The 20,960-nt window shown below is 39.7% G+C and overlaps 1 protein-coding gene across 4 annotated transcripts; it reads right to left on the bottom strand.

Moving 5' to 3' along the window:
- Positions 1 to 831: 831 nt before the first annotated feature.
- Positions 832 to 20,283, bottom strand: ago3b (argonaute RISC catalytic component 3b). Of its 4 annotated transcripts, none has more exons than XM_047605753.1 (20): positions 20,140 to 20,283; positions 19,657 to 19,951; positions 15,777 to 15,948; positions 15,421 to 15,541; positions 15,099 to 15,307; positions 14,509 to 14,645; positions 13,369 to 13,503; positions 13,182 to 13,269; positions 12,936 to 13,083; positions 11,971 to 12,090; positions 11,731 to 11,874; positions 8,278 to 8,444; positions 7,909 to 8,093; positions 7,413 to 7,572; positions 6,761 to 6,851; positions 6,409 to 6,603; positions 5,810 to 5,944; positions 5,618 to 5,719; positions 5,209 to 5,408; positions 832 to 4,621 (listed from the first exon to the last, which is right to left on the bottom strand). In XM_047605753.1, the coding sequence occupies exons 2-20, from the start codon at positions 19,673 to 19,675 to the stop codon at positions 4,513 to 4,515; spliced, it is 2,637 nt and encodes an 878-aa protein (XP_047461709.1). In that variant the 5' UTR covers positions 19,676 to 19,951; positions 20,140 to 20,283; the 3' UTR covers positions 832 to 4,512. The 4 variants fall into 4 exon arrangements, with proteins under 4 accessions (XP_047461709.1, XP_047461711.1, XP_047461710.1 ...); XM_047605755.1 differs by having other exon boundaries at positions 8,278 to 8,411; XM_047605754.1 differs by having other exon boundaries at positions 11,752 to 11,874.
- Positions 20,284 to 20,960: the final 677 nt, after the last annotated feature.

The following is a 20,960-nucleotide window of genomic DNA, read 5'->3' as shown; positions in this document are numbered from 1 at the left end:
GGAGGCTAATAACGTCCCTTTATAGGGTTCTGTTGCCGTTACACACAATTTACTGTTTAATTCTCCATATGTTGCATGTGCAGAGGAAATGCTAAATGCTGGATGCATGTAGAAGTAATTACAAGTAAATATACTGTATAATCAGGAAAACATACATTTGTTTTTGAGACTGTTCATGTTATTACTCAGGTGTTAAAAGCATGATTTTACTGCAGCACTGGTTCAGTTGGAGCACAACGCTGTGTTTAGGACTCAAAATAATGCTTATTTTTTAATTTATTCATGATTAATTTGCTGATTATTTTCCATTGATTCATGATAAATAAGATTAAAAGAGAAAAAAATAAGTAAATAAGGTCATTTAAAGGAACTGAAAGACATCTTTGTGTGAAATATTTAAAAAAAAGATTGAGAATTTCTATTAATTAAAAATGATAGTTTCAGGTCTAAACACTGGTTTTATGTCTGATTAACTCTCAGCAGGTTTTTGTTTGTGAAGCATCAACATCTGTTGAATAAATAAATGTACAAAAGGAATAAAAAAAGCTCAATTTTTTTTTTTGTCAGAATTTCTCAGGATGAAAAATGTAGCTTAAAATAAATAAATGCTACTAAACATCTGTGACTCGAATTCATTTCACAGCCGGTTTTAATAAAGTCTCGACATCCACTTACATTTGTGTCGCTCACAAATAAGAAAATGATATTTTCATAATAACGTGTTTCCAAATGATTTTAAACCTAACGAGAAGCTTCACTTTGTTTATAGAGGTTTTCTTTGTTTTTTATTTTAAAAACGAAGGAACTAAAGTGAAAATGCATCACAACAAGTGCACAGGATTTATACATAGAGTATTTATTCCAAAAAAAAAAAAAAACTTAATTAAATATGACAAATAGAAAGGCTCAAAGTCTGGTGAGTGTTAAGACACACAAAAAAAAAAAAAAAAAATACAGTTTGACTTCATAACTTCATAATCAACCAAAACAAACAAAAAACAAACAGCATGTTAATATACTGTGAAACCCAAACATCGTTTATCTCCTGGAGTACGGTTACAGAGGTGTCGCAAAACTGGTGTGGGGGGGGGGGGAATCCTGGGCACTCAAGAAAAAAAAAACAAAAAAACAAAACTGTAAACGTCTGAATTTCACATTAGAAAAAAAAAGAAACACAGTGAAGGGATTGCACAGGAACTTTGCTTCATTATTGCCGTCCATATAAGAATGAACATAAAAAGAAAAGAGATGGGGGGGGTGTTTGCAGGCAGGCGTTAAGCCCCTAGAGAAATAAATAAATAATGCTACATAACATCTACTCGTTACCTATAGAGTCGTGAGTGTTCCCCTGTTTTATTTCTATTATATTAAGATTTGTTTTTAGATATTTTAGGTCCTGTCGGCTCCGAGAGGATCAGTTCTGCATATTTTTTGTGTTCTTGGCATATGTCAGAGGTATCCACGCACAAATACACAGTATATACACACACGCGCACACACACCTTACAGTATTCCCATGTATCAATATAAACCTACTCGTGTTTTATTTTCATTTTTGTCAGCACCATCGGGGAAAGGCACAGTCTGTTAACGGACAAACACCGTCGATCAACCCTCCTCCTCCTCTCGTGAACGTGCAAAAAAATAAAATGTGTATATATATATAGAGAAGGTGAAGTTTTTGAGATGATAAAATGATGCGGAGGGAGGCGTTCACAGGCAAGAGGAGGGGTCGTCAGATCGCAACACGACGAAACAAACCTCCTCACTACCGAGTTATTAACCTTCAGAAAAAGAGACTCTGTTAGGAAAAATAAGCGGTATGTGCATTACGTTAATATCTTTAAATATAAATATATCTCCAGTCTGACTTTAATTGTGTTTAACTATCCTTCAAGTAAAACCGACTGCTGGTAATGAACAGATTTCATATTTAAAACTCCTCGAACATTTAAATATCTAATCGAACCATAAACTTTTTAAGTGCAGTAAAATACCGATCTGTGTCTCGATGACGTATTAATTAAATCATTGTTTTCTTATAGCAGCTATAGTTTGGTTCTGGCGACACGTGGCGAGCTTTAAGGCCGTGAGCGTCGACTCACCCCCGAACCAGGCACATCGGTTTGGTCCAAGAGATGAAACCTGAAGGCTTCGTCTGCGTTTAAACTAAACTGTTAATTCAAGACGTCTTCCTAAAAACAGCAGCACCGCGGCTCGTGACCGGCTCAAGGCAGAAAACATTATTGCATAACGACGCTGCTTCCTCCGAGTCAGGAAGATATTTGTAGAGAGCTGCAACAGACAAGTCGACTGAAGTTGTTGGTTTTTTTTTTTTTTTTTTATGCAAAGATGTTTCTTTTCTGCGTTATATGGTCGTAAAAACTGATTTTTCTGAGGCTTTTTATAGACAGATTATTGAGAAAATATGACATTTGTTGGAGCTCAGTTTCTGAGTGTAAACAGTGAATCCTCAGAGGCCACGGAGCCAGGTACTAATCCACTAATGGCTGCTCTGATATTCACACATGTATAAATATATTTAAATATAGCTGCATCATAAAGAGGTCACACAAACAGGAGAGGGTGTAGGCCACTGCAAAAAAAAAAAATAAAAATAAAAAAATGCATTAGGGTTGTCAAAATGACTGCGATAACGCTGAATGTCTCTGGCTACTGTGACTGTTCTCAGTAGCAGCAGCATTGTAAATATGAAGCGATCAGTTCTCCTCCCGTTAGACAATGTCAAAGAGTTAGTTTGTTTTGGTAGCTGCTGAAAGAGGAGGAACGTAGGAGCCACATTAATGTGGAGAAATGTTGGTTTAAAAAAAAAAAAAAAGAGACAAAAAGTTGCTCCGTTGTTTCAAGTTGTTCTGTAGTGCAGATATGTTCCCTTCTTTCTTGAGTCTGTTTCCTGATATAAAATGAAATGCGATTAACAGATTAAAAAAGATATATAAAACGATATTTAATCGCGATTAATCTGAATTACTCTGTGATTCATCTGATTTAACATTTTAATCATTTGACAGCACTTATATATATATATATATAATTAAAGTAAAATAATCATCAGAACAATGAAGTCAGAACAAAAACTAAAAATTCTGAGAAAAGTTCAATTTCTAAGATTATTATAAATGATTTTAATTTTTTTTTTTTTTTTTTTACAGTGGCCATAATCCTTCTCCATAGACCAGACAAGATGTGTGTAATAACGTTTTGTTTTCTCAATGGGCACAAAAAGTAATGAGAATTAAACTTAAAACTACATCCACGTGATCAGATAAATTATAGATGGAAACTTAACCTGTAATCAGACCGAAGTGAAGTTCACTGAGGTGTGAATGAACATATTTATTGTTGATATAATTTTGAGGTATAACGTTGTTGTGGTAACATCGTGGATCAATGATTTTTTTTATGAGATAAACGTTTCATTATTTGTGATCAAGAGGAAACAAACGTTAAATCCACACAAGCAGTGAGATCGACTCCAGTCTCGAGTGTCTGGGATTTTTTTTTTTTGTTTTGTTTTTTAACCAAACACGTGGACCGAGGCACCTAAACCGACTTATGATTAAAAACCTTCCACATCAGGCACTTTTGTTTAATCTCTTTTCGCACTTTCCTGAATCCTACTTCACCGAAACCTTGACAAAACTTCCTTGAATACTCGTTAAAAACGTCCGAACCCCCCACGCTCCCGGCATTAAAACCTTATTGCACCTTATCTTCATAAATAACTTCAAATGTGAAAAAAATTTTGTGGTCGTCAGAACTGGTGAGTTGTCCTCTCTATGTGCAGTATTGCTCAAAAAATTAATCTTAAAAAAAAATATCATAAATAGCACGGGGGATAAAATCCAAGAGTACAATGTTTGGTTTAACACTCTTTATCTTATCGGAGCTGAAAGAGCTTTTTTGTCGCAGTGAGGCAACAACGCTGCCTCTAAGAACATCTGACTTTGTGGCTTTGTTTAATTCATTTAAAAAAATAAAAATAATTATTCAGTGTCTGTGTTGGTGGAGTGCAGAGTTACTTCCTCCTGTCTGGCTGACGGACCGTGAGGAGCCAGTGGCGTTAAGGGGGACAGAAGAGTAACCTCTAAGGCAACACGCCACTTTGAGAACGAAGCTAAATTTGTTCAAGAGAGAAACGTACACGATCTAAAAGGCTTAGAACACACAAACAAAAACGTGTAAAACCGTCTACGATACAAAGCAGCAGCAGCATTTAGGCTCAGCGTGAGGCTTATGGGCTGCTCCGCCGTTCTTCCAACACACACACACACACACACACACACAAAATAAAATAAAATAAAATAAAATAAAATAAAATAAAACCAGCTAAAATAAAAGCTTCTGTCAAAACTCCTCTCTGTTCTTACGCAGCTGCTGCAGTTGACTTCCACAGACTGGAGCTGCACCGACGTGGCGGCCCCGTGGGAGTCGGACACTAAGACTGGCTGTGTGGTTGGGAGGAGGAGGAGGAGGAGGAGGAGGAGGCGTTCAGGCGAAGTACATGGTCCTCAGTGTGTCGTGGTGGATCTGAACAGCCTTGGCCAGCGACTGGGGGTCCCTGCCATTACTCTGCCCTGAGACATGGCTGCCCTCCGCACTGTGGCAACAAAGAACAACAAGAGTCAGAAGCAAAACCTTAATTCACATAAATCTTTGTAAACAAAACTGGATTTGTGAACCTAATACCAGGGGCGTCACTAGGTTTTAAAGATAGAGGAGGCTTAGACCCCAGGAGATGCACAGAATGTGAGCACAAAATTTCACAAACAGCCAACAAAGAGTTTGTTTTTTAAACACACGCTCAAGTACGTTTGCTCCCTAAAGTCTGGATTCTACTGCTGGGTTGGATGACTGTCCCCCGGCTAAAGCTGTCCTCGAAAATGTCCCCAATTTATGAATGAGGGAAAAATGTTGTGCACAGACTCCGGTCGCACTGCTATTGACAGTACAGACATAGCAATTTAAATATGAATAAATATGTGAAAATAAACAAAACTGTAATTATCCCTGTTTCTTCATTTCATCTTGGTAACATTTATTTATTAATAATTATATTGAGATTTGTCATCTGGTTTTCACTGCAGCTTATTATCTCCTTACCGGTCCTTAAATGCATCACTGGTTTAACTAATTTGCCAACATGTGCCAAAATCAATGTGTCATAAATAAAAAAATCCTCCAGACCTGTCGTGCTCTTTGTCGACCAGATGGTAGCGAGCACGGAAGGCCACCAGGTGGGCGTAGTAGGCCGGCGCCGGGATGGAGACGGAGCGGGTGCAGCGGACGTAGGTGTGGCACAGCTGGTAGGTGAGGAGCTGGAACTCGTCGGCGGTGAAGCAGTTGTCGTCCCACAGCACGTGGTAGTGGGAAGGCCGACTCGTTCCCTGGAGGGAGGAGAGAGGAGTTAATCGCACCCGAGAGGAGGAGGAGGAGGAGGAGGAGGCGGCAGCTCCGCGGAGAGAGAGAGCAAACAATGAGCGGCTAAATTTAGGTGAAGCTGGAAGCTGCAGGTTTCCCTTCTCCAACAGCTGCTGGTGTCACATAACATACAACACAACATAAATAAAGTATTGATTCGAATGATGATATTTACCTGGATCCCAGCGTGACTGCAGAGGTAAAAGTCGAACTCGTAGGGGTGAGTGATGTCTGTGTCCACTGTGGTGCCGGCGGGAATGTTTCCACTTCGTCCAACCTTGGAAGAGAAACAAATATCAGATCCTTCTTTAGTATCTTCTCCCTTCTGCTACACACTGGCTCATTAATTCCATCCTGTGTTTCTCACCCGCTCGTTGCGGTCTGCACAGAAGAGGCGCGTGTGATGGCGTTTCTGTACGACGATGTACGTGATCCCCGGCTGGTACTCCTTCTCCAGACTGATACATGCCTCCCTGATAGCCAGCAGCTCATAGTAAAGCACCTACACAAACAAATACACAGTTAGTGTTCATCTAAATTCTCTGTTTTTTATTTCAGCTTGAGTGGGAAACAAGTCAAGGTCAGTGAGGCCTTGCAACAATGACATCACTGCTTGCACAGCTGTGGACTAGTTGGTGCTCTGACTCTTGTGATGTTGTATTTTGGTCCTCGACTGATCCAGTGCCACTTGAACACAGTGTTACATCTACCCCTGTTTTCGTCTTCTGTTCTACCGTGATTTTGAGTGTAAATCACCTCCCAAAAGAGAGAAAGTTACATAAATAAAGTTGGAAAATGAAGACGCATTTCCTGGATTTTGTCGTTATTATTTACATTTTTGAAATCATGATAATATTGTTACCCGTGACTTTTTCGTCAAAGTGAAAATCTGATATTGTGAAGGCACCTAGTGTTAAGTGTTCGAGACCTCATGAAAATGGAAAGGAAATAGAGAAGGGTCGATACCTGTCTAAATTGGCCCTCTGACACTCCGTCCCTGTAGAAAATGATCCTGGTTGGCTTGTAGCGGGTTGACTTGTAGAACTGGATCAAAAGCTCTCGCACCATAGAAGCCAAGTCCTGGATGACCTCCTGTCTGGGCCTCTGAACCCGCACTGTGGCGCAGTACCTGCTGGGATGTGCATCCATGCTGCCCACCACCTGGAGAAAGAAAAGTACTGCAGATGAAACCGTGTGTGGGTTTTATAGCTCCAAGCGTTTCAGAAGCAGACGCTGAATGTGAAATTTGAAACTAGTTTCATTAGTTTCAAAAGAACTATTGTAGTTTAAGAAGCTATTTGCTACAGTAAAGTCTCACCGCTGCAATTGAAGGCTTTTTCCCGTCTCCTGCTGGAGGATGAGTGACATCAGCCCCGAGGAAGATCACAGGCTGCTGGAAAACAGACGGTCTGGATGGAAGAGGAAAATAAAAAATAAACCAGTCTGTCATAAAGTGACACAGTTAACGATCTTTGACAGGAGAAAGACTGTGGAGAAAAGTAAAAGAAACAAGAAACATCACTCAGTGCGTTTACATGGTCCTTGTCTCAGTTTACATGCAACAGACAAAATCAAATAAGTGACGGGAACATGTCCTCCGCCTCCACACTAGGTGGCGATATGTGTCTTTTCAGCAGGTTAATATGGTCCCCTTTCTGGTTGACGTATTATGTCAAGTAATAAACCACCGGAGCCTAATGCAGCAGACCAGCATTTCAAGCAACCAAATGGATAATAGTTCAGCGCAGTGGTTGAGGTGCATGCACACACGTGCTGCCCAGTTAAAGTCCAATTAAGGCGTGTACATGGTGGGGGAAATTGATTTCCAATATCTTAATTAGATAAGGAGAACTCCGATTTTAGTCGGAGTAACGTGCTACATGCATTTACATTTTTTCATTTGCATGTAAACGTACTGACAGAAATCTATGTAAATAAAGACAGCATTCGTCAAACTTTATTTATTTTACCGTTGGTGTGGAACCAGGATGTTGTTGATGCCTCCCAGTTTGACGTTGATCTTGAGGCAGAGGTTGGAGAGGGTCTGAGGAGACGTCTTCACCACGTTCTTCACCTGCACACACTGGGTGGCCATTCCCAGGAGAGTGTCTCCGACCCGCTTCACCTCGGCTGTAAGTCAGAGATTGGATTTAATTCTTCAATTCTAGATTCAATTCTCTTGTTTCTACAGGATATTAGTCCTGCATTGGCCAATGGCCGATACGTGCTAAACGTGTAAATCTTGTCCTTTTAAATAAATAAATTGGACACAATCTCCATTTGTTACACAAAGTTTTTAAATATATATACTGTATATATGCTGTATATACTGTTTCTGATCAGTATTCCTACTGTGCTCTGAGTCATTGTACCAGAATTTAATTTGGATGGAAATCTAAATGACAAATAAAGTCTAGTTGGTTTGTTTTTGGTAGAATTGTGAAAATTTAGAAATAAGGTTTGCACCATAGACAGGTGTTTTGCCGGGCAGGATTACGATGATGAGCTGCAGCCCAGCGTAGGTGTTCTTCAGGTGTCTGAACATGGGCTCCACGCTGTCTGCTCCCTGGGCGTATTTACAGAAACATGGCTGGCCTTGGATTGGCATCCCAGCGTCCTTTGAGATTTTCCGCAGCTGATCAGTGAAACTCCTGAGTGGAAAAATAATGTATACAGTTTAATGAACTATCAAGATGAAGACAAACATGTAATTTGTAGATCAGAACTGAAATCTATAAATAAACAATCTAATCTAATCATTTGATTTAATTGCCGGACCATTTCTGTTAACAAGTAACTAAACTGAGCAGCTACAAACTATTTTCTTGAGCTCACTTGAGGATCTCCTCTCTGCACTGCCTCTGGGTGGCGAAGCAGGCGATGGCCCACATCTTGATCTCCACTCCGGTGTGGAACTGTTTCCCCCTCATGTCCCAGACGCCGTGACTGGGTGTGGCCACTGTGCGGTTCTGCAACGACAGTGCAGGGTTGATCTGCTGGGGCTGGGAGGCGCACAGACACGCACAACAACAACAACAACAACAATGACAACATGGACAAACGGAGAATGTATGGATTCAAAGAGTCAAAGGATTCAGGCAGCCAGTCAGAGCTCAGTGATGGATTGATTGACTGATCATTCATTAATCTTTAACATTCATTTGCTTCTGATAATGTGGCATGCTTTATGGTAGACATGCATAAGTGGAACCTCATTAAAAAGGCACACTGAAGGCAATTCAAACATGAAAAAACAATAATAATAACAACAGGGTTTCCACTATAAAAAAAATAGTTAAAAGTACAGTAATTATCTAAAGCAGTCGTTTCCAACCTTTTCCAATTCAGGGCCCACTTTTAAGTAAATTTTCACGGCCAACCTCCGACCCCATAAATACGGAGACCAGGCCTGGAATTTTTTCATTTTAGGTGCAAGGCCACTTGGGCTTTTGTGTTGTAAATTTTTTGAGGGCACAAAGACCAAAAGCCACGGTACCGAGGCCATAAAATAAAACAATGATTTTAAGTTCACAATTAATTTAAGGACTAATGACACTTCTGAGGAAATTTCAGTCGAAACTATCAAGCTGATTCCCTGAATTTGGTGTGTTGTTAGATAGTTAACAAACAAACTACAATATCTTATTGCCTCTTGAATCATAATTACTACTCACCTCCTGATAAAAGTGTCCATTGTTTTGCAGTTTTTAGCTGCATCTTTAAAGATTTTTTTTTAACCCCTTAACATTCTGGCCTTTTCTCAGAAAAACGCCTGTTTGGGACATACCCAAAGTAAATTGAAAGCAGTTCACGAACAGTTTGGAGCTCATACATGGTCTCGGTCTCTTTTGACAGCTAAGACTCTGAAGTTTCTATCACAAAAGTCACTCTAAGTGATATTGTTCTGGAGGAATCAAGGTTCAGTTAAAAATAAAAGGGTTCATCTGATTTTTTTTGCTATCTGATGCCGTCAGAGGAAACTGAGAACAGATCTCATCTGGATAACACAAGATTATCAAAAAATAAAGTCTTACCTACTTTCAGTTCAAATTGAATATAAAAATGACTGAGTTTATTGTACCCTTTTTTCTAAGTGTATAATCAGGCGTGTCCAAACAGTACCATTTGGACACATTTTGAATAAAAAGGGCATAACTTTTGAATGCTTCAACAATGTACAACCATAATCCTGGGCTCCACTGAAAGGTGACACTCAGGGGAATTATATTTTATAATTATTAGAGTAACTGATACAGAGTTAGTGAAGTAAAATCCAATTTTTTGCATTGCTTATCATTTGAAAGTCTCTCTGCAAAGTCAACCTAACTTTACTGGGGAAGTGACATATCTTTGTTTAGTTAGTTGTTTTGTTTTGGTGAGGGCACATACTTAGTATCAATCAAAGGATCAGAGTTCAGTGGCTATTTAAACATTAAACTATGGTAAAAAGGGAGTGTATTTTTTGATAAAATACGAAGATTGCGACATATCTCCTTCTTCGTCCAAAATTTGAAACATTATTTTCGTGGATTTTTATGGAACTACCAGTAATGTTTGGGCTGAAAATACGACTGAAATGAACAGTTTGGACCCTTATCGATACAAACGGAGCGTTTTGACCTGGATAATATTGATTGTTTGATCGATATGAGGCTTTTCTGGTGAGTTTATGCTCGTTTCGCGTTTTTACTGTTTTGAACAGTCGGCTGTGTTGGTTGAATTCTATAATACATTTATATCGATGAAATCAGAGGAAAAAGAGCTTTTCAACGACGTATAGCATGTAGCATTTGCACAAACACAACTCGTTTTCAGAGCTCATATTCGCTCAAAAAATAAATAAATAAATACTCCCGTCTCCCTCAACTGTTTGCTTAGCAAAGCTATTACTAGAGGGGTAAGTTAATAAAAGTAAATATTAATGTTGTAATGACGCCGAAAACATTGAGATAAAATCTCGCGCGATGGTGACCTGGCCAAGATGGCGGCAGTTACACTTCGGTTAAACAGCAAAACAAACATACAATACCAGTAACAAAGCAGTGCTAACGGCTAAAACTGATTTAAAAAGTGGCTATGAACAGCCAGCGCATATCACGTATGTTATTACGGCAGAAACAAGCAGTAGTAACATCCATGACCTTAAAAATTAAAGTTAGACCAAGGAAAAACTTGACAGCAAGCTAATTAGCGTAATTAACGTTAATTAACGTTAACAGTTGGTCGACGTTGTAACGGCTTAACGTTACTGTACAAGCAACGCTTATATTTAACGTTTAATTTAATGTAACAAATTTAGACCCTATAAGTTAAGTTGAAATTCCTATATTTTTCGTTCGTTAATTTATTACACAGTCTTACCTCAGCCAACATTTTCTCTTTCTCTCTCCCTTCAGTGAAAAGTCAACGTCACAGACGCGGGAACAAGTGGGTGGGTGCGTTTGATTAAGTCTCCTGGTTGGCCGGTGATCGACTGGTGTCACATTAACCCGTTATTAAAGCCCCTCCCAGCGGTTCACGCCAGGCTCGAATCAAACCCACCACTGATGAATTTGCCCAATAAGAATCCAGAATGTCATCAACGTGGTCAATCGTTAACAGGCACGAGGCAAGAGACCACAAACCGCAAAACCGCAGGACATCAAGGCCACCGTAGCCTTAGATATTTTTTTTTCCAAGGGCACAAGGTCAAATGGAGAAATTCCTGCCCTAACGGAGGCCTTGAACATAAAAGACTGAACTGAATACAGGAGAAACATGTTAATTCACCATTAATCTGTTGTCTCTTTCCTTTTAATTCTCCCTGATGCTGCTATTCATAATTATACTCCAGTTTCAGTCATTAGCATCAAACGTAAACAAGTCAAATAAACGTTAACAAGTCAAGTGCAATACAAAGTGGTCCGGAAACTACTATGAAAACTACAAAAGTTCCCATATGCTTGTCACATGTCTAATACTTGAAGGAAAAACTAAATAATTAAAATAACATTTTAACATTTTTAAATATCCTTTCAAACATAACTGAGTTTTAACATTTAAAACACTATTATGTGCACACACACACACAGAAATCATCCTTTTTTTGGAAATTATCTGGCCCACAGGTTGGGAATGACTGCTTCTAAAGAACAACCAATATTAAAGGTGCCAGATACTTTTTAAAGTTAAAATATTAGGATGAACGGTTTATCATGTAACAAAGAGGAAACCCTGCTGTCTCAAACAGACACACACACATTGAATGACACACATGCGTAATGAAGCGTGATTTAAAGGAGAAGGTACCATAAAGGGTTCAGAGCTCACCCTGCCGCCATATTGCAGCATGGGGGCCGGCAGGACGCGGCCCGTCACCTGAGCCATCTCGTCTCGCACTCGGAACTGGAACTCCTGGACGAACGGGTCGGCCTCATAGTTTGCGCTCCGTACCTGGGAGGATAGAAAAAAACAAATTAAAGTATTTCAACCGAGAGAAACGAAGAAGAAAAACAAGCTTCGTGTCGTTGTTGCTGACGGGATCCTCACCAGCCGGCTGATCTCCTCCTGTCTGTCCGGGGCGGAGCGGGCCGTCGCTTTGATCATGGTTGACGTCTGGTTATCTGTCAGTTTCTTAATGCAGCGTTGACCCGCAACGATGTTACACACCTAAATAAATAAAAGAAGTAGGTTAATCCAACCCCTGATACAACCTGTTTAACAGACTAATTTGTTTTTATTGCATGGTTAAGTTTAGTATGTGAAACATGCCGACTTTCTACACAGGTTTGTTTTGTGTCCAAGATTAGAAAGTTTCTGGTTGATTATTTCTTTCTGATTTTTGACTTTTTTTTTTTTACAAAAATTTTGGAAGTGCAAATGAAGCCGAATCCTGTTATAGTTTTATTATTTAATACTGCTCATTTTATTATTATTATTATTATTATCATTATGATTACTTTTTAATATTATTATCTCTTACTGCTGCTATTACTTATGTTATTGTCATGTTATGCTATGCGATGTTATTTGATGTCATGTTATGCTATGCTACCCTATGCTATTTGACGTTATCTGATGTTATGTTATTTGATATTATGTTATGTTATGTTATGTTATGTTATGCTATGCTATGCTATGCTATGTTATGTTATGTTATGTTATGTTATGTTATGTTATGTTATGTTATGCTATGCTATGCTATGCTATGCTATGCTATGCTATGATATGATATGATATGATATGATATGCTACGCTATACTATGCTATGTTGATGTCATGTTATGTTATGCTATGTTATCTGATGTTATGTTATGTTATGTTATGTTATGTTATGTTATGTTATGTTATGTTATGTTATGTTATCTGATGTTATGTTATGTTATGCTGATATCTGTATATATTTGTGTACAAACTACTGGACACAAAAAAATAAATGTGTAAATCTTTTCACGTCCTGAGACGACTCTTGTTGCATTTGAGAACAGAGACATGCAGTCACCAGCAGTGCTCACCTCCAGGGGCAGGTAGGTGTGTTTCTGCTCCTGGCCCACCTGCAGACACGGCAGGTGGGGGTATTTCAGCTGCAGACTGTACTTCTCTCTGAAGTACTGAGCCACCGTGCGTTCGACTGTCTGACCGTTCTCGAGCTGCAGTGGAAACCTGCCAAAAAAAAAGAATCTCTTGTTATTGGCTGAATCAGCCAGCGACAGCTTTTGATTGTGGGTTAGCGACCGCTGGGGTGCGATGTGGAAACATACGTCTGGAGGCTGGCAGGACGCCGCGTCACATTACAGACTCTGTACTTCCTACGCATGGTTCCACAGTGTGTCACTTCAACTTTAAGACCTGTGAAGATGATGCAACGCGAATCATTTAAAAACATACTGAACGTCACGTAGAGGAGCTTTTTTTTTTTAACAGTACAAAGGAAGTACAGTGAGGCACCTTTGATCTCTTTGGTGAACTTGACTCTGTGGGAGTCGGTGAGAGGGCGCGGCTGCTCATCAATGTTGTGAATATCCAGAACCTCACACATGAACTGAATGACTGGCTGGGCTTTATAAAAAGCTGTGGCCGACACTGGAATGACACAGGACAGGGACAGTATTTAGAAACACACGTTTGTTTTTTGTGGTGATGCATATCTGTTCATACAAACAAGATCAACATCAGATTAGGTGGAGTAGGTTGAAGTGAAACCTGTAAAACTATTTGTGGCTTGTTTTGGCTACGCCGGTCAGACCGAACATAAATCAACAAACTACCGACAATAAAGAATGATGTCATCTGCGTCTGGTCAAACTTGAAATAAACTTGATCTTTTTTGGGGCTTGCACTTGAACACAGCACTATTAGATGATCCTTTTCTATTTTAATATAAACAAATAATTAAATATAGAACAAAATAAAGATGTAAACAGAGGTAAACATAAAAAAAAAATAACCAAAGAGCCAAATAAGTTTGTTCTGTGCATGTTTAAAAAGGAGTGGGAGGAAGTAAAAACCTTAACTAGTCCTTATCTAGTCCCACAATTAACCCACTTCCTAATAATGATAATAATAAACCAAATACTCATATTGTAATGAAATAAACAGTCATCGAGAGAAGAAAGAAAGAAAGAAAGAAAGAAAGAAAGAAAGAAAGAAAGAAAGAAAGAAAGAAAGAAACTACGTCAACCTCTTTTTTGTCATCCTTGTACCTTTTAAAAATCATGTTTTCATACTTTTTCTTAAACTGCTCTATGTTCGGACATTGTTTTAGTTCCACCATAAACAGATAAACAAAAACTTCTCTTCGTTGTTCTCAGTTATACATCTTCCCTCCCTCTGCCTAAACATATTTCCTGGTGGTCAATTGTGCTGTTTGATATTCTATTTGATCTGTGAACTTTAACAATTTTGACTGAAGAAACAATGAATGTGTGTGATCCCTATAACTTCCTCTGTTAATGACGCTAACTGCTTTTTTTTGAAGAATAAACAGAGATCACAGATCGCTCCGCTATCCCAGCTCTGCCTCATTTCCTGTCTTTATGCCATGCTAACAACCTGCTTTATTAAACCATTCCTTTAAACGTCTCTGACCGTCAATATTGAGCATCATCTTCCACATGGCTGGCCGGACAGATTGATGGAAGCCAAACCAAACCTCTCTCCCCCCGCCGAGTGGATGGTCGTAGCCCTCTGGGGAGGAAAAGAAGGACCGTCCAACTGGGGTGTACCTGGTGAGGACAGGGGGGACACAAAAAGATGGGACAAAGGTTAACACACAGAAATAAAACTCTGCCGTGGCTAGGAGTTACATTTCCTCTGAGGTTCACTGGGTGCAGCGTAACACAAGTGCTGAATTTGTTCAAGTTACTGAGAGCTATTTTTGGTAAATGGACACGTCCCAAAGACATAAAGAGCTGCTTTTAATCCACATCTCCATACTGAATTCAAACCCCACCTGGGCTGTAGGGTTGTAGGGGAAACACGTGCACCCGGTAAATTGCACCGACTGCATAATAAATTAAAAGGGCTATACAGTATCGGCCGGATGCAGGTATCCTCGGATCACATTTCATGATCTGGGATGTAACCGGCAAGAAATACAGCTCTCATGCTTAATTAAGAACCAGCTGGATTGAAAGTTTTATCCTCATTGTTCGGTCAGTGTGAGGATGGAAACTCACTTCATGGAGGGCAGATGTCGAAGGACGACGTCCACGGCGTGAACGGGGTTGGTGCTCAGGGGTTTATCCAGGTCCAGCGGCTCGGGAACGCCTCGGCCCGTCAAGACCTCGTGCAGCATGTGCCAGCTGACCAACGACACGAATCTGATGGTGACTTTGAACGGGCGATCCTTCCCACCTTCGCCCGGCAGCGTGACGTCCAGATCGACCTGAAGTACGAAGGGCAGAGGGGCAATTTAGTCCTACTGGTCACTGACAATTTTAATCTGCGTTAAAAGTCTCATTTGCTAACGTTAAAAAAAAAAATAAATGGGAAAATTACCCCACTAGCTGCGACGGGTAGTGGGTTAGCAGTGTAGAGGCTTTTCTTCCCATCGTAAACCGGCAGGCTGTCACCGAAGATGGTCACCTTGAAATGCTGCACCATGGAGTCCACCACCTCCCTGGAAACGCACAAAACCCAAACATTGCAATAAAAATATGTACATTTTGAAAAACATCTCAGATATCAGATATCACGAGGTGGTTTTCCAGATGCATTGATATCAAAGAGAATTCACAACATCCTTCAATGAAAATTTCAGAAATATTGCTTTTATTTTGCGTAAAATGATGTAAAAACAGCTACAGATAAATAAACTCCACAAACTAAATCTAGTTTCAGGTCTTTTCTGTCACCTGTTGACCCGTCGAGGACATTTGTCCGGCTTGATGTCCACCTCGTACAGGTAGACGTCAATCTTGGGGATTTCCACCTGGAAGCAGTTGGCCAGAAGCTTGATGGGCTTTCCAATGGTGCCATAGCCAGGTCGCCGTGGCAACGAAAACAGGGCTTGGGCTCCAACGGCTCCTAGTAAGAAAAAATAAATAAATAAAGAAAGAAAGGAAGAAAAGTTAGTATAATCCTGCAAAATCTACAAACTAACCAATCAATTTAGCAGAAACCGTGTCAATTCTGAACTATCTACATGTAATTCATCAAAAGAGCTTAAAAAGAAAAAACTAAAGCAGGAAGGAAGTGGTTAATACGGAGGAAAGTCTGAGCCGGAACTGAACATCGTCAGGGATGTTAAACATTGCCTCATATTAAACCGACAAAACTGAAACAAACAGACCAACGCCGCCTTCCCCTGCATCAATCTGATAATGACCGGGTAAAAGGTCACTGAGTGGGGTGACATTTTCAGATAAAGACCAGCTCGGCGGTCGAGGATTTCTCTTGACTGACGTGGCCTTTGGTAAGACAGAAGGAGAAGTAGGCGAGCGGCATGGCACACTAATTTGACATCAATTATCAGAAATGCCAAACTGGAAAGTACTCGGTGAAAGAAAAAAAAAAAAAAAAAAAAAGAAAAGATAAAAGCCGACATCACACAACCACACAATTTCCATGAATGTGACTCAGAGGATCCACGACACAGAGACTCACAATGACCAACATGACATGAAGTCATTCATACGCACACAGCTGGAAAAAAACAGCTGCACTTTGTTGTACGAGAGAAAAATAGTAAAAGTAATGACGAGGTAAAACGGCTGTGACCTGGAAAATAAACCGTCAATTAACCGTTTAGTTTGGTTTAACTGGTTTAATAATTGAAATGACTGAAAAACTTAAAGTACTTTATTTTTATTTATGTCTTTTACCACCACTTTGAGGGTAATATCTTTTGCTTTGTCAAATAAAACGTTATTTATAAAGCACTTATAAAATAAAAATGCAACACAAAGCGCTTTGCAATATAAAAACATAAAAACGGAACGGTTAATGGGATGTTTTTTTAATTTCTCCAAGGTATTTGGAATCAGTAGGACCTACAAAATATAAAAGCTAAGCATGATCTTTGAACAGGAAGCAGTTTTTGAAAAAATAAATGTCCTCATATGTGGATGCCGGTTCTCAAGGGCATTAAAACATCTACTGAATGAGTTTACTCCACAAACTTAAACTATATCAGACTGTCAACTCAATTAATCAAGGAACAATTAGCTGTTTAACAGCTTGGGACGTGTGAAATAATCGTACTTTTTATACTGAACTCACTGAAAGTCCAGCAAGGAAACATCTTATTAAAGACTCGTGGGGTAAAATGTACATTATTTACTGAATGAGACCGAGTCGTCATTCACTAAAAAGACGACACTTTTCTGCTGATGCATCCCCAGGTCGCTTCTTCCCCTGTGCAGTTCCCATGGTGACGGCACCCACGTTGCTAAGGGTTTCTCCATGGCAACCGTTGATAAGAGGAAGAAAAACAGGCACACACAGATTTGTCTCGTTTATCTCGGAGCACAAAAAAAAATATATATAAATAAATAAATAAAAAACCTCTGACGTCTCCAAAAATTAATTTTACAAAAGCGGATCTGTTTTGAAAAAGGATTGTGGGAAAAACATCCTGAGCTCCCGAGGACAGAGAGCAGTTAACGCACAAGGATGAGACGCGAAAGACGAGCAACAACGGAGCAATTAATGACCACTTATTAGGAGGCTTCATCATACACATGAACCACACAGGCCTGACATTCAACCCACACGTTTAACCCATAAACACACTGACACTGTTACTCCAGTAAAGCTGAAAACCTTCACGAGGACTCATTCGTTAATACTCGTGCTCATAATATTTCTGATTTATACGCCAACAAATCTGACGTACTTTTTGCCATTATGTCAAATTAAGAAATAATTTGGATTTATCATTATTATAAATGTATTATATTGTTGGCTTTTGGACAGGTTAAAATAGCGAGACATAGCCTATGTTTTCTGTGAGTGTGGGAATGTGCAGCTTTTTTCTGACAATGCAAAGACAAAGTGATCAATAAACAAAAGACAGAGAATAAAGTGTTTGCTTTGTTGGAAATAAACCAGAGAGGATGAGTTAGAGAGTCTCTGGGAGAGGAGTTTCAAAAGACAAATCCAGGGCCAAGCTTGACAGCACTAAGTATTTTTACGACTCAGTAAATAATGTACATTTTACCCCAACACTTACTAAGCTTCATTTAGGGGAGAACTGGCCTGTGGAATAAGATGTTTTCCTGCTGGACTTCCAGCGAGTTCAGTCAAAAAAAAAATAAGATTTTTATTACATCCCATCCTATTAAACAAATAATTGTTCCTTTCACCTTTTCTATTCTTTCTGTGTTTGAGTTGACCGCCTGATATAGTTTAAGTTTGTGGAGTAAACCCAGTCAAACAAAAGTCTTCAAGAGGATTTTAAAAGACAAGTCATGGCAGAAAAAAAGGCAGAAGGGCAAAACTTTTAACTGGTAACTAGAATAAATTCAAAGAGGATGAGGCAAAAAAATAAAAAATAAACTTGACTAAAAAGCAGAAGAAATAAAACCTTTAGTAACGAGTTAGCTCCTAATTGAAATAAGAGTGATAATGATGGAAGAGAAGAAGAAATTTAAGTGATGGCTGATAATTAAAATGAACTAAATGACACCGACAATGACGAAGAAAAAGAAATAAACTTGACACAATAAAGATTTAGCTTATAAGACACTAAGTGTATGAAACCACCGCCTGCAGCTAGAAACAAAAAGATCAACTTATATCAGATTTCTAAGTTTACGTCAATCTCTGATGACGCTTGCTTCATGTAGCGTGCGTCAACTAACGAGTTTATTTCCTCCCAGTCTAAAACTGACTCCAGAACAAGCTGCAACCCGTTGACACGGTGAAAAACTTAACTTTATGCCATTCCCCAACTGATTAGTAATCAATACAGTCACTGAAAGTTACATTACTGTAACTCTGGTTGCCATTCAGACGAAAAAAAAAAAAAAAAAGCTGAACCAGCCAACGCAGACCGAAACCAGCGAGACTGGTTCAGCGACAAAACGCACATTTTCAAACGTGACCGGAAAACACAGCCGAGAACCTGATGCACCTGTCTGATGGAGAATTAAAACCACAATGGCTACTTTACCCAACTTTTTAACCATCAACGAGGAGTGAGCAGAGGTGGCTCAGACCTATAAGCACCTGTAAGTGAAAGCATCACAAACTGCACCGGTCGGCTAATGTAGACTCAGTTTTATTGTTTAATATCTGCCAGAAGCTGTTGGACATCGCTACCAGTGTCCTCTTCTACTCTGAGGTGAGCTGGGGAGACACCACTAAGAAGAAGAAGAAGAAGAAAGAGGAAGACACCTCATGGCTGGACAAACAGATAGAGAAGACGAGCTGTGTGGTAGTGGCACAGACAGGGACATTGCACAAACTCCACTCATGAACAATGTCCACCGCCCTCCACACGACACCATAGAGAAGCTGTCTCTGTCCTGCCTCATGGACAGGTTGAGGAGGACAGCTGTCCCTCAGGACATAAGACTCTACAACACCTTGCTGAGAGGAAACAACTGGACTGTGCTCACATATATAGTTTATTATTATTATATTATATCACATGTAATGAAGCCACTGGACACTGAATTCTATCTAAAAATCTATCTAGCTATCTGTCTTAATTCCCAATCAATGGGGTCAGACCTGTGTTTGAAGTCTCAAATTAACTTAGCAGCACCTGAACACCGCATTAGCTCCCACCTGTTGTTCCGATTTCCATTCATGAGGTCTCTGTCCGGATGACCCGGCACCCTGTGAGCAATAATCCCGGTGTAGATTTAAAACTTTCCCCCCGGAGATAGACCGTCCCTGGGCGCAGTAGAGTCCCGCTCCTCGCCCACCTGTCCCCGGCCTCCTTCGCTGATACGGGCCGCTGTGGGGTACCCCCTCACCGGCTTCTGGAAGTCCTCTCCCCCCCGAAGACACTGACAGCTAAAAGTTGGAACAAATTATCCGAACTCCCGCTCCTTAGCCTTCTTTCCGCTATTCCTGAAATCTTAAAAAAATGATAAAAAAAAAAAAAGCAGCGTTACTCACACATTTGGAAATGTTTGTGTGAGTTTTAGTCGCGAAGTTATTCGCTGACAGCGGTTAGCTCGCGGCGGCTAAAGCTAACAACGTTCATTAGCTTCATTAGCCGCCGACAGCTAACGACCAGCAGCCGAGTCAAGGCTGAATATTTACCCGGTTTAGTGGCTGAATTCGTTGTCCCGTTGGGTTAACGCTGACACGTCGGTTTTAGTCTTTAAACACGCGGATATGTGGGCTTCGTCCGACCGGCGTCCGCTTCAGTTTCAGGGAGAAACCGGCTCTGGTGGGCGGATCGATCCAAAGTATCGGCTATATCGATACCACGTTGGCATCGGTATTGGATCGATATTTAGGCGATGAAGTCGATATTAAGTTTAAGTTTTTCATAACTCTCTTAACTGCGGTGCAAAAATCCGCTCCTCTTCCTCTATTTGGTGTTATTTAACATCTGTAGACCCAAAAACTGCACGATATTGCTGTATTTTTGATCTTGTTATATTTTTGTTATTGTCATATTTCCATGGTTATACTATATTTTTGTTATATTTTTGACCTTGTCGCAAATAAAAAGTATTTGTCTATCATTTCTGTCCTGTGTTTTGTGATCATAATCATGAAAACTAATTAAAAACAAAATAATTCAAGCGCCATGTTTTTTTGTTATTTTTTTTTTTTTAATTCAAAGTCGGATATTGATGATGCATTCATTTTTTTAAAAAAATGACGATGCATCGATCTACATGAAATGAAAGTAGCTGGTTTTGTACGTGAAAAGTATTGGTATCGGTATTTCCCTGGTATCGGATTGATACCAACATTTGCAGTATCGCCCATCGCTCATCCCTGTTTCAAAATAAAAGCTTTTCTCATTTTATTTTATTTTTTTCTCATTATGCTACGAAACAACCAGTAATTTTCCACGGCATTTCACATATCTGTGGAAGTATCTCTTGAAGATAATGTTGAATTACTTT

This window comes from Mugil cephalus, chromosome 14 (assembly GCF_022458985.1).
Source record: "Mugil cephalus isolate CIBA_MC_2020 chromosome 14, CIBA_Mcephalus_1.1, whole genome shotgun sequence".
In the NCBI taxonomy this organism is placed as follows: domain Eukaryota; kingdom Metazoa; phylum Chordata; class Actinopteri; order Mugiliformes; family Mugilidae; genus Mugil; species Mugil cephalus.
This window is presented reverse-complemented; position numbering and strand designations above follow the sequence as displayed.

Bases quoted from the DNA above. Each gene is read 5' to 3' on its own strand.
- ago3b (XM_047605753.1), bottom strand. The intron at 15,308-15,420 runs GTAATTTTCCCA...TTCGTACTTCAG, and splicing joins TACCCGTCGCAGCTAGTGGG to GTCGATCTGGACGTCACGCT. The intron at 4,622-5,208 runs GTCTGGAGGATT...TTGTTGCCACAG, and splicing joins GTCGACAAAGAGCACGACAG to TGCGGAGGGCAGCCATGTCT.